This window comes from Tinamus guttatus, unplaced genomic scaffold, assembly GCF_059628265.1.
Source record: "Tinamus guttatus ecotype Peru unplaced genomic scaffold, ASM5962826v1 Tinamus_guttatus_pri_ptg000058l, whole genome shotgun sequence".
Classification (NCBI taxonomy): domain Eukaryota; kingdom Metazoa; phylum Chordata; class Aves; order Tinamiformes; family Tinamidae; genus Tinamus; species Tinamus guttatus.
The window spans coordinates 1,672,403-1,686,732 of NW_028288592.1; the positions used below are offsets into that span (position 1 = coordinate 1,672,403).

Sequence of the window (14,330 nt, forward strand, 5' to 3'; positions counted from 1 at the left end):
TAACCCCCCAAGTGTAATAGTATTTGCTTTGTGAGAACCCTCAGATTATGGTGTGAAAGGTTTAGCTTGGAAAATATATTTCCAAGTAGCCAAAAAGCTAACCAAGTGCCTTACACACAACACTAGCTATGTAAGAATCTTCCTTTGAGAATTTGCATACCTAGGCCACATGTATGTTGTAGCAGAGGAAGGTTTGAGTATTCTGTGTAGTAATACTGTGTAGTAGAGTGAAGAAAAGTATGAATTAAGTTATAGTGCCAAAACGCTTAAAGAAGTCACATAATCTTCTGTATTATGGTAGATTTGCTGTCCAACTACCACAAAAATTAAAGTGCCCTTTGCCATGCTAAGGGAGCATTTCAGCAAAATTAAGATATAGCCTGTTGTTAAACTGAATTCTCTAGTATTGTTAATGTCCCATTGTACCACATGTCCTCCAAATACTATGAATGCTGCTGAGAAATTGACCAGAAATGATGATTTGTGTTATTTTCTAAAGCTCTACTTCGGAGTGGCTACTTTCTTTGTGAATTACTGACTTAATTGATGAAAAGAGCAGGAAGAGCTCTGTAGCCCTAGAGATTTGGGGGGGGGGGGGTGTTCTGAGAGAAGGAAATTGGATCAGTGAAGCTGAGTTTAGGTTGTTAGGCCCTTTCCTCATACTAATTTGAGAGGTGGCAGCTTGGTATTTGCAAAAGATACCTGTAATACATATCTTTGCTTGCTCTATGCTTTCAGACTTAGGAAACATTGAGGAAGTCAGATTTAGAGCAGGACAGTAACATTAATAAGCTATTTAAATATGTGATTTTTTCAGGTAAGTTTTCATTAGCCTCGCAATCTTCTTGATCATTCTTAAGTCTACTTGCTGATTCTTTAATTTGTTGCCTGTATTCCTCTTTAAAAAAGTTTTACATTTTTTTTTCAGCTGATGTTAGTATTGTAGGAGTCTTTGTGGTGTTATATTCAGTATTTGCTTGGTAGGAGGCTCAGGGCCCTGTGGGAGACAGATTCCCAAAGCTCTCAATTCTAGGCAGGATATTTAGTCCAACAGACTTTTTTTTTTTTTTTTTTTTTTTTCCCCTTCTTATACCTTTTACATATTACATAAAAAATATTCAAGTAAAGAGTGTGTCTTGTGCTCCAGTTTAATAGGTGTTTTTACACTGATGCCTAAAAACATTCATAGGCACTAACCTGACAAAATAAGGCTTCTGTATACTGTGCATGTAGGTTATTGTATCTCTTAAGACTTTAAATGTGTTTGCTGTGTGCTTATATTCAGTATCTTTTGAAGTGGTTCTTATGCAATATTTATGGATACAAAGATATATATTTTTCTCTTTTCTTTCCTCATTGAGTTAATTTTAGCTATTCTGGCAGCCCTTTTTTAATCCATATAAGCTATATTGTTACCAAGAGGTTTTATGATGCAGCTACACCTGTAATAATTTTTTTATAAAACACATGCAAGTTTATTCCATGTCTGCCAAGCTTGAAGATTAACACTGTTGCCTGGAATTACATATCACTTAGCAAAAATCAAAGTTCATTCTCAGAATATATTTGGTGTTTTATATTTTGAAATATGCAATTATGAGCCAGAGAGTGAGATTTTTTTTATGTTTAATTGATGTTTTCAATTAAGAAGTCTTTACTGCAAACTGATTCCTCTTAGACCAAATTACTTTTCCATGCCCATTATTAAAAACAAATCAAAAAGTACTTCTGGCTTTTACATCTTCATCTTTTCTACTTTATTTTGTTTGTCTGAAGTAATGACTAGGTGTCATTATTACTACAAAGCCTGAAGAGATTGGAAATAAATTATTTTAAAAGAAAGAACTTGGTGATGCATTGCAAAAACTTGATTCTACGAGCTGTTGTTTCTCTTTTGAAGCTTTTTGTCATCCATTAGCAGTTGGAAGTATTCAGATGCTCTGTAAAGAATGTATAGAGCTCTAGTAAGAGAACGCTTTTATATATACACCCATATATTAAATAATCTTTATTAAGAGCAATATTTTTGTTTGATATAGAACAGATGCATGTTCTCTGAGTAATATAATAGTCTGCAAAAATAAAACCCTTAACTAGAATCATGTCATTGGAAAGTGGTTGCAAGAAAATGTGCTTGATGTTTAATTCTGTTATTGGGTTGTACTTGCTATAGTGGAATTGGTGTAGATTCCTCATGCCGATGATCTTTTATTTGTTAAAGAAAGTAGCATGAAAGAAAACGGGGAGGAATTTATGGTTGCTGATGCTTGTGTTATGTTTTTTTTTGTTTGTTTGTTTTTTTAGCACATGCCTACAAAAAGTTAATGGGATGTAGAAATGGGAATCAAAGTTGAGACATACAAAATGATTTAAAATATGTGGCTATATTTTTTTATACAATATATTAATATTTTATACTGTGTATAGTTACAGTAAGTATTTCAATTGTAAGCAGATATCACAAAGATCCCCCCCAGAAGCCTGGCAGTTTCATAATTATATATTCTCTTAGTAAAAGTCTCAGTTCTATCTTTGTTAAATTTGGTTATTCTGATTTTAAATGAATTGGCAAAGATGTACCCAAACTGAAAAGCAACTTTTTGTGAAGTGTTCTGGAATGTAATCTTCTAGTACAAAAAGGACTCAAATAGCCTTTAATAAGAATATGAATTTAATAGGAGTCCATTATCATTAATGAACCAGTTCACTGTTTAGTAAACTAATAACATTCCTTATGAGACCTGCAGGTATTGTCTTACACATTTGAATCCATGAAAGCTTTTTTTCCCCTAACCAGGTTTAAGAACCCTATTTTTTTTTCTTTACCTCAGTACAAGAATGGAGTTAAAGCAACATTTCTGCCATACCTCTCGTGCAAATACCATACCATATCTCTCATGCCATACCATGTATGCCCTGGTCTGTGATAGCCTGCAGCTTATTCAAATTAACCTGAGGATTCAAACTTGGATCTAAGAGAACTGCAAGTGTATCATTCAGTGAACACTATAGTAAGAAATTATTCAAATAGTTTAACTGGCATTTCAAAATTCAAAATAATTTTTGATCTGAAATGTGCATAAGTGATATTGTGATGCTACTTTTTTTTTTTCTCTTTTTCCCCCTCTAAGTATTCAGTTAAAGACCTTTGTCACCATATTGCTCTTGCAATCTGCAAGGAGATGGTATGATAGGTTACTGTAAGGCAAAGTCCTTCTGCTGTGCAGTGCACTTCGTTGCTGTTAACATGGGTGTCTTTCCTGCTTTTTTAAGGTGGCATCACCAGGAAAAGAAAATACTAAAGCCTTGTCAGCGTGTAAGGGCATGAAAAGCAGGTCAGAAAAGCTCAGAAAAACTAATAAATAGGCTCAAAAAAAAATCCATGTGTGCATAACAAAGCACATGGTATGCTATTCATGCATGAAGCATCCTAATTTTACAGGAAGATAGACTACAGAACGAAAGAAAATTGTTACCCCTAAAAACCAGGAGTAGCTCACACTATGGCTTGGCCAAATAAGATATAAAAAGTCTGTGTGCACTACTTGTTACAGAAGGAAGCAAGATCTTGATTAATGTGGAAAAAAAAATCAGCCAGGTTTTTGTTAGTTTAGAACAATCTTCACAGGAGGCTTCTGTTTCAGATGAGTGTCTCAAGAGGGATGACTGCCTTTGCTTGCATGAAGATGATGCAGTGTGGTCTTAAAAAGTGAAAATAAGTCACCCAGAATCATGTTTTCAGTTTACAAAGGCCTTTTTCTGTGTTGCTCTTTGAATGCTGAAGTTAGCAGTAGTTTGAAGCAATGTTTGTATCTTTACAAAAAGTAGTATTTACTGACTATCCAAAATAAGTGGACTCTCTTAACTTGAAAGCATGTAAGCTCTTGCTTTTCTATACATTGGAGCTTTTACAGTAACATGTTGAAGTTAACAGAATAAAATAATAACCTTTGCATTGTTCATGTGCAGCAGTTGAGCATACATACCATGTAGTAGGAGAAAGCAATTCTGTATTTATAAATAAAAAGTACTTTTATATACTTTTAGTGTAGTTATTTTCATGAGAGTACTTTGGGAGTTGGGTGGATGGAATGAACTATTGCTAAGATTGAGTGTCCAAAAAAAAAAAGACAAGTCAAGCTTTTCAAAATCATCAGTAGAAAAAAGCCCACAAATTGTTATTCATAAAAAGCATATGCTTTTTCTTACCTTTGGTTTTGAAGTTTAGGTGCTTTCCAGACAAGACATCCTGTTTTGCTCTGCGCATGTAGAGGAATTACTTTAAATTGAATATGCATAGTCACTACTGTAGGAGTTGGATAATTAAATAAATTGCAGTAGCTGTCAGCAGTGTTGTTTTTAATCTTCTAGTCTCTTTTTTTTTTTTTTCTTCACTGAGGTTCTGGTTTGTGCATGTGTAATTATTTAAATTAGATTATATCTGATACGCTCTAATGTTCAGATTATCGTGTGACAACTGAATGAAAATCAAAATAAAATTTTCAATCTGTAATGTTTTACCTGATTTTTGAGGATAATAAAAATGACTGGAAAAAAAAAAACCAAAAGCTTTATCTTGTGGAAAGCTTCTTCCTCCAATTTTTTTCATCCCCCTCTTATGACTGTTGATAATATGAAAATAGCATGTTGATTTTCTGAAGTATAATTCAACTTGAAACTCTGAAGGGAGAGGGTTGAAAATCTGTAGTGAGACTGAAGTTGTATTAAGGAACTTTTTTTTAAAAAAAAAAAAAAACTTGCAATTTCAAGCATTCAGAAGTTAAGAAAGATTAGAATTAAAGCCTTTTGGAGGCTGTGCAGAATGGGAACTTAAGAACAATCTGTTCAACATTGGGCTTCCAAGTAACCCGTGCTCAGGTTTCCAAGATGCTGTGCTCAGGCACCAACACTGTGGAAAAGACCCTGCAGTTTTATCTTCTATTACTAGGCAAGTTTTGTGCTTTTGTTTTGAGTACTCACTTAGACAAAATTTTCTTTTGGATAATTACTTGATCTGAGGAAAGCCTAAATAGATGTAGTAGTGGTAGTTAGAAGAAGGCATCTTTGAAGGATTTTCAGTGACTATACAGGCTCTTTTTCAATAAAGAATAGGTGTTTGCGTGTTGTTCAGCTGATACAAGTTCTTCTGGAGCTCAGACTGATCATGACCTCCAATTTCCAACATCGACGAATAATGCAAACTAATACAGAAAATTGGGGTATGTCTCCCTAGCAGCTCAAATAGCTTTTACAGCAGGAATTTCTGCTCTTTCCTGCTTTCTAGAGGATGCTGAATTATGTTTTAAGTTTTGACCTTTCACTTCTTCTAAGGATACCCATATTGGCTTCCTTCTACGTCCAGTCTAAAAATGCACGTCAGTAATCAACATTCAGACTTAAAATCTTCATTGTTAAGACTTTATTTGCCTTAAGATGCAGAAGAGATTGGGAATCGCTGTTCTGTTGAGTCGCTGTGACTAGCGGATTGGGACTAGTGTCGTGCGTGTTCACTGGAACAGCATTGCTATAATATTCACATTCAGTGCTATTACCTAATTACATTTAATTTTATTCATAACTTGCTTATTTTTGCTAGAGAGAATGTACAGTTAGGCTCTATCAGTGGAATATTTCCCTCATTTCAGTTTTTTAAAATGGTGCTGTTAACCTTATCTATCATTTGAACAAAGTAGCTATCCTTGTTACATGGCCTGTGTGTGTGTGCTTGGAGGGCTGGGATCTTCCTTTGGCTTGTGATGATTCATGGGAAGAAATGGGTTAATAAAATGTTGCGGTTCTGCCTGCTAAACCAGTGCATCACACTTGCTTAGCTATTGGATTGGCATTATGAAACAGGTGATGTGTTTCTGCAGTATTCCCTCTTGCTTTGGTATGTTTTCTTCTCTGTATAGCTCCGCTTCAGAATTCACTGCAGATTCCTGTTTCCGAAATGTACTAAAATACCAGTTATATTAAATAATTTTTTTCTTAATGTTAACATATAGCTTAGCTGGTTCTAGCATTCTTTGTTAATAGGGATGTTTGCTTTCTGTTCTGGCTTCTCAGTCAGGGATTATCGTGAGACTTGAAGTTATTTTCTGCTGAAGAGTTTAATCTTAATGCTCCGAGATCTATTGTCAAATAAAAAGCTATAGCCATATCTCCTTTTTTTTTTTTTTTTTTTTTTTTTTTTTTTTGGTCATAATTTTCTGAAGTTGCCAGGCTAAGCTTTTTAGCCAGTCTGGCTCAGTGACTCTTGGGAGACCTTAGCACGCTGTGCCACTGTTCCTTGATATTTGCAGGGTGTATGGTTAGCCTCATGTGCCAATTCTTCCCCTTTAAAACCTTGTCCTGTAGAAATCCTACAGTGAGGAGTTTCAGTAAAACTGCAACATCCTTCATACTAAGGGGCCTCAGGCAGTTGCCAGCAAATGCAGGTGCAGGGAACTAGGACAGCTGGAGGGACTCTTGTCCCCACTGCTGCTTCACCCCCTCATTTGCCCAGGGAAGGGAGGACCCAGCATGCCATGCATGGCTCGTGTGCTGCTGCCAGGCGTTTTGAAGAGGACGGGCACTTCACTGACAAGATGGGTGGTAAAATGCCATTCAAGAGCATTGGGAACATCAACTCTTGAAGGAGGCTGGTGACAGACTTAAAACCCTTAATCTTTTTCAATTATGCAACATTGTTTGCTTTCTTCTGGCTGACTTCCAGTTGGGACCGCATAACCTGATCAATGACATTGGTGTTTCCAGTTGTCTACCCAGATCCCAGTATGGAATAGCTGAGTTGCTAGCAGCTTATCGACTGCAGGTTGCAATATAAACATTTAACATGAACTTAAAATGCAGTAAGTGATCATTTGTCTTAGCACGTGCTTTTCATTGCAGTGGTTCAGCCAATTCAGGTAGCTCATCTAAGTGAACAAGCAGTCACACTGCTCCTTCACACTGCCATCAGCTTCTGCAGTGCTCCAAGCCTAACTCATTTAGATACTCAAGAGCAGTAATGAACCTCTAAAGCTACCTTTGTTATCTGTGCACTTCTTATGCAGGTTTCTGTAATATTACTTCTAGGCTTTTGAGAATAAGAATTTCAGATAATCTGCTTTCAATGACACTTTTATGTAGGCAAGATTCCTTTAAAATACTTTAAATAGTGAGTTTTGTTTCGTTTGTAATAGCATAGAACATGTCTGTTCCATTTTATTCATTTGTTAACTCCCTGAACTATCTTTTTCCCATTAACAGTTGCTGTGTGTTTCAGGGGTATCTCCATTGTTTTAATCACTGGAAAATTAGGGAAGCGCTTGTTGCATTTTTTAATAGTTTAGTTAACTAGGCAGTTGAAGCTTTTTCACTGTAAACAGTTAGTTCGTTCCAGTTTGTATGTTCCATAAAATACAGCGTGGAAATCTCCCAGGGAAACATATCTTCTCCAGAGAGAAGAAAGTGATGTTTTGTGATCTTAGATATCTGGACTCTGTCTTAAAAAAAAAAAAAAAAAAAAAAAAAAAAAAAAAAAAAAAAAAAAAAAAACTACTTTGGGCATTTTTCATTGGCTTTGATGGGAAAGATTTTGGTCCTTGATACCAGTTCCAGATACTCAGTTGTTTATTTTATTTACTCCATTTTTTTTTTTGCATAACTCTCTTTGCAGATGCGATGCAGATCCATCTGCCCTAGCTAAATATGTTCTGGCTTTGGTGAAGAAGGATAAAAGTGAAAAAGAGCTGAAAGCTCTGTGTGTTGATCAGCTGGATGTATTTCTTCAGAAAGGTACGGTCTCTGTCATAACTGTTAAGCTCGAGTGAATTGCTTTCCTGCTTAATTAATGCAAACAAGCTTTTAACTTAGAACCCTGTATTTATCTTTTCATAAGCCTTCTTACTTGGAATTATATACTTGAATTTGCATGGAATATATATATATATTTTTTTTTACAAAGACAAGTGTATAGGCCAGTATGTGTTATATTGCATTAAGTGTATTTTTTGCTGTTTATTGATATTGCAAAGAAAATTAAAGATGTTAAAACTATTGCCAGGATAGAAGTACTGGAGCTCTGTATTCCAGAAATAGTCTCCCAGATACTTCATTTAAAGGCATTAAGTAGTTTAAAGGTTGAAAACCTGTATGAAACATTATTGTTATGGACAATGTTTCTCCAGTCTGTTTTAAATATAAACACTATAAGAGATGCAGAGTCTGTCATTGTTGTAAATTTCCTGTGAAGGCTTATTATTTTTTTTTCAGTGTTAACTGAGGGTTTGAATACTGGATATGTGTTTTTATACCTTCTTTTCCTTTAGAAACACAAATCTTTGTGGAAAAGCTGTTCGATGCTGTGAATACGAAAAGCTATCTACCTCCACCGGAACAGCCATCATCAGGAAGTCTAAAAGTAGAATTTTTTCAGCACCAGGAAAAAGAAACAAAAAAGGAAGAGGTAGGCATTTGAGACCTTACTGTAAATGTTTGTGTTTTCCCCTTAGCTCGTTCACATGATTCAACTTCGTCATCTTTATGTGATTATCAGCAGTAGTCACAAAACTTACAGTACTGCAGCAACATCTGTTAGATTTGTGCCGGGTAGGTTGAGTAGGTTGAGTAGCATTAAAACAAATTTTCTTGAGGAGTGAGTACTTCATAGATAAACCAAAGCAGTCACTAGCCCAACATGAACAGCATTGCTAATAGTGTGAGAGCTGTGGCACAGTCTGCATTGCTCCCATGCTCAAAATAATCTAGCGGGGCTATAGGCCTTTAATCCAGCACAGACCCACGCTGGCATTCGAAATGCCCATCCTCCTTCCTCCAGCTGCACAATGCACGCTTCATCCTGTCTAGAGGCTGGCTCTCTAATGTGTGTGTGCCTCTGTGAGCCAGAGAAGAGGGAGAGGAAAAGAAGGGAAGATTGGACATCTTTCAGCAGCAGCCCAGATTTGGCTGGGTGAATGTGACTGTGTTACCCTGGTCTGAAGCAGTGAAGTTACTGATAAGAAACGGACCGTAATGTGTCTGTTGCATCCTTCCAAGTCTCTCAGAGCACCTCGATACATATTTATATTATAAATAGCTGTATTTTCATTGCAGCATAGTGAGGTTTCCTTGCTTTATTTTTCTTATAAAAGCTAATATTTTCTTGCAACTATTGTTTTGAGTATTCTCAGAAATTACAGAATTCATTTATTATGAAGTTGTCTCAGACAAAATATACTGTCACTTTGAGTGTTAAGGCTTGACAGATTGATATTGTGAATTCTTCAGTTTTATTCAGTTATGCAGAAGACTTAGTTAGAGAATATGCATGTTTTGATCTAATGTATATTTCCAAAAATTCAGATAGTTAAAGAGGAAGAGCGAGAGAAAAAGTTTTCCAGAAGATTAAATCATAGTCCTCCTCAGTCAAGTTCTCGATACCGAGATACCAGGTAATAAAATTTTGCTTACTTGTGTTTTTTTTTACTAATCAAATGTTTTCCATAGTTTTCCACTGCGTTAAATATTTTCCATTTCCAAATGCTTTCCATTAAATGTTTTCCATGTTCCCAAAACATTCACGTTTTTCACTGTATTAAATATATCATTTCTGTACAGTCACTTGATAAGTCTCAAGACTTTTATTGCATTTATGCCTGTGTAGTCAAATTGTGACTATATTGAGTGATAGTGTAAACTGACTCAGTTATGCATAACTGTCAGTTTATGATGCAGATGGATGATAAAATTGTGATTTATATTACACCACTTGCTCCATTATGTATTGAAATGGAATAGTGCTAAATTTAATTCAGAAGCATTCTTATTTTTTAGTATTTCTGACTTGAAGGTGCATTTTTGTGCAGAAGCGCTGTTTTATCTGCATTGAAAATCTCTTGGATGACAGTAAATAAAATACCTAATCCAACTGAAATAATTATGTAAGTCTTTTCAGAAGAAAAAAGGATCACAGTTAAGTTTAATAATTTTTAGAGGACTGTACAAGAGGTGGACAGTCAATGTAAATTGAATGTCAGTGTCTGTATGTTACCAGTGCCTTCTTTTAACCTGGCTTTTCTCTTATTTGTACTTAAATTTTTTTGGTTATTGAGCAGAACGTTGCTCAGTAATGTTCTTTCATTTTTATAATGTCCCCAAAGCCTTTGTCATTCTTTTTAGATTTTTAAGTTAAGATTTTAAATTATGGCTTCCTAATTCTTGTATTTTACAACTAAGTGAATTGTGTTTTCAGAAGCCGCGATGAAAGGAAAAAAGATGAACGTTCTCGAAAGAGAGATTATGACCGAAACCCTCCCAGAAGAGATTCTTACAGGGATCGGTATAATAGAAGAAGGGGGCGAAGTAGGAGCTACAGCAGGAGTCGAAGTAGAAGTTGGAGCAAAGAGAGGTTGCGGGACCGGGATCGAGACCGGAGCAGGAGCCGGAGCAGAACACGAAGCAGAGGTACCTATAATTGGTCTCTAAAATGTGGTGGATATTGCCTATATTTTTAGATGCCAGTTTTAGAAAACTCGGAATCTGATTTGGGAAGATAGAGAAATAACAACTTATTCACAGAAGTAGAACTAGGAGAACCTACCCATTGCCCTCAGTATTTTACCTGTGCTCGTCTATCTTTTACAAGGGAATTTTATTAATGTTTCTCTTACATGGTGGTGTTTGAATTTACTAACTTTTCTCATGATGGAGCTCTTTCTTAATCTGGATACTTGCTATTTAATTAATGGTAATGTTAGGGAATAGACTTTGACAGAAAGATAAGACAGTAACTTGTATATATTCATTAAAAAAAAGCCCTGTTACTACTGTATCTGATTGGGAGTGTTTCACACCTTTCAGGTACTTCTGTATATTTAAGCTTGGCATTCAGTTGAGCTTATTGAACTTGGATATAAATGAAGATGCAACATTCTTAAAACTAGAACAGGTTGCTCGGGGCCTTGGAGATGGAAATTCTGCAGTCATTCTAGGCAACTTGTAGCACGTTTTAGTTGCCACTTTTGTACTTTGAGTTGAATTCATTTGGAATAAAGATGCTTGTATATGTTAGTGGTGAAAATGTGTACAAGGAATCACGCAATACAACCTTTTTTCTCTTACAGAAAGAGATATGGGAAAGCCAAAATACGATATGGATAGAACAGATCCATTAGAGAACAATTATACTCCTGTTTCTTCTGTAACAAATATTTCATCTGGCCACTACCCTGTCCCCACACTGAGCAGCACTATTACTGTCATTGCTCCCGCTCATCATGGAAATAACACTACTGAGAGCTGGTCAGAGTTCCATGAAGAGCAGCTGGACCACAACTCCTACGGGCGGCCCCCGCTGCCCAAGAAGCGCTGTAGAGATTATGATGGTAAGTGTGCATTTCTGAAACTGCTTCCTGCAGCCTTTCTGAAATGATCCGTTTCTTCTTCCCTTTTCTAATACTATGGTTTTACCTGTTACACAGCTTGCCAGTTTTTTTTTTAGCAAAATTCTTTAATATTGTCCCACTCTTTAATCATTTATATTCTACACAGCCTTCTGTGCTGGTATCAGTGTAGTTGCTTTAGTTGTTAGAAATACTTTGTGCAGTTGAAAAAGAGTATGTAATCTTATTTAAATTTTAATAGGCTTTTACACATTTTTCTATGTTCTGTCTTGTTCAATCCAAGTCCAATATTTAATGCTTTGGATTATGATTAGCACCTTATTGACCTCATCTATATTCTACTCTATATTCTAAGGATAGAATAAAAGTATTAGAATCCTTACAATACCCATCCTTAGAATATTAGAATAACATCTTTAAGTAAAGGGGCTTAACTCTTAAAATGTTGACAGTTATAAAGCAAAACTATTCTTAATCGGTACAAGCGGTATTGTGAAGCTGTGTATTTTGAGATACTCTTAATACAGGTGGAATTGTAGAATGTTTTATTGTGGTCTCCTGTCTATGTATTTTTTTTTTTTTTTATAAACAGGAGAATTAGTATAGGCTAACATACTTTTGAAATAACATCTTGAGGCATGACACTGGATCTTTGCATCTTTAAAAGAAACTAGTAGTTTCCAGTGGAGCTTCCGCATGTGGGGCAAATGGTACTGCTGATGTTATAGTTGTCTCAAATCGTTACTGTTTCTTTGTACATCACTGACTGGAACAAAAATCTTTTGGGAAATGACTCTTGCACTAGCTTTTCCTATAGCTATGTGGGTGTCCTGAATTCATACACCTACCTTTCTCTTTAGTAGCTAGCTTGTTCTGTCATACTGCTCGTCCTTATCATATTTTCCATTTCACCCTCTCCTCAGAACTTATATTTTTCCTTAATCTTCCGGTTTCTGAGCACAGTTACTTTTCCTAAAGATGAGATGAAGTAACATACACTTTTAAGTCTCTTATTCAGTAATCAGACACACTACTTTCTTTCTATGTTACTGGAAAATGTTTTGAGCCATTTTTGAAGGGGGGAGGGTGAGAGGAAGGCAGATGTTGCTAAACGAGCAGTGTTTTGCTTTGCCAGAGAGCAAAGGGATATTGATGTGCTCATGGCATATTTAAAAAGACATGTTTTTGTTTGTATATATGTATATTGTTTGTGTGCATGTGTGCACATACATACATGTAAGCAATACATAGTTATAATTAAAAATACTGTTTTTTACTCTTAGATAAGCACCAGAAACTATGATAAAATGTTTCAAATATTTTCAAAATAATTGCAGAGGACAAAGCATAAAAGAACTGAAAGGAATTTTCTCATGTTAAAATTTGATAGTAATATGAATATTATATTAATTACCAATGATAACAGAGGTGTCTGAATTCACTTTTTACACTTTTACTTAGAAATGTTGTATTCTTGATATTGTAATGACATTTCTTCTTTGTGTTCTTTGATTTTGTACAATTTGCTAGAAATGAGCACAGAAATAATTTTTAGAGAAAAATCAAGCTCTTACTCTGCTAGAATGTCCCTGCAATATTCTCACGTTCTGATTGTTGGACTAAAGCTAAACAGGCAGTGTCATACGCCAATATAAATGTCGGTTACCACACAAAGCTCTTAATATATGAATTCCTGAATTACACGTAGAACTATCCATTTTGAGTAGTTACTCAAAACAAAACCTCAGCTGCTCAATGCTAACACTTCCTTTTGCTTTTGCTGTTTCAGAAAAGGGTTTTTGCATGAGAGGAGACATGTGCCCTTTTGATCACGGGAGCGATCCGGTCGTGGTAGAAGACGTGAATCTCCCTGGCATCCTGCCCTTCCCAGCACAACCCCCTGTTGTCGAAGGACCACCGCCCCCGGGGCTGCCTCCCCCGCCGCCCATTCTGAGCCCTCCTCCTGTCAACCTCAGGCCCCCAGTGCCACCACCAGGCCCCCTGCCACCCAGCCTTCCACCCGTAACAGGTAATTTACAAAGGGCTAAGACACATTTTGGGATGGAAGAAGCTTTGTGTTATTCTGTCGAGTCATGAAATCTGACGAGATTGGAAGAGACCTTTGGACATAGTCTAGTCCAAACCCCCAGTGCTAAAAGCTACTCTGGTGATGTGAAGTATATAGCAAGAAGTTATAAAATGCTTTCAAAGTCATGTTGGAATACTCTGCCCCCAAATTACTGTTTTTCTAGTAATCACTGTAACGCTGGTGGTTATGCTCTTTGAATGCTACAGGTTTGTAGGAAAGTTTGAGATCAACTATTTCTAGACAAGATGGGAAAACCTTGAAAACAACAAGTGTTTGGCATTTCACTTGCACTACACAGAAAGTCCCCGACCATATTAAACTTGGATCTGAAAATTCATTGCTATTAATTTGAAAACCTAAAACAAACAAAAAATTTCTCTCTTATTTATCTTGCATTGGAATTTCCTTTGGCTCAAATATTAAAAATTGCACTTTAATGCTGTGTGCCTGGCCATTATTTATAAAACAGCAATTTAGTATTCTGTGGTTTTGTTTGTTTTAAAAATAGCCTAGGTGTCCTACTTGGTTGAATTATTCAAGAAAATTTGGGTGCTCTTTACTGTTTGAAAGTTTCTTAAATAGTTTTCATTTTCAGTTGATAGCATTTCTAAGTAAGAATGGAGTTTATGTATTTCAGTTTATAATAGAGTAGCAGTCTTGCTGGGATGATCAATTCTCCTTCACAAAGTATTTTCAGATTTGTCTCAAATTGACTTCAAAGTGTGTGATTTTTATCTCTTCTTCCAGTAAGCGTTTTTACCAACAATGAATTTGGACATGAGGCTTGACAGCTTAGCATCACAAGTCTCCCATTACTTTTTGTAGAAAAGCTCTTTTTTAAGAAGAATCGGTTTGAC

The 14,330-nt window shown here is 35.8% G+C and overlaps 1 protein-coding gene across 3 annotated transcripts in view; it reads left to right on the top strand.

Annotated features, from left to right (window-relative positions):
• The window catches only part of RBM26 (RNA binding motif protein 26), a 52,594-nt gene that overhangs the window by 5,842 nt on the left and 32,422 nt on the right, over positions 1–14,330 (top strand). For all 3 annotated transcript variants that reach the window (XM_088540279.1, XM_088540280.1, XM_088540282.1), the window contains exons 2-7: positions 7,661–7,779; positions 8,313–8,449; positions 9,346–9,434; positions 10,235–10,446; positions 11,106–11,366; positions 13,174–13,413. In XM_088540279.1, the coding sequence (XP_088396405.1) occupies positions 7,661–7,779; positions 8,313–8,449; positions 9,346–9,434; positions 10,235–10,446; positions 11,106–11,366; positions 13,174–13,413 (1,058 nt within the window). The remainder of the gene's footprint in view (positions 1–7,660; positions 7,780–8,312; positions 8,450–9,345; positions 9,435–10,234; positions 10,447–11,105; positions 11,367–13,173; positions 13,414–14,330) is intronic.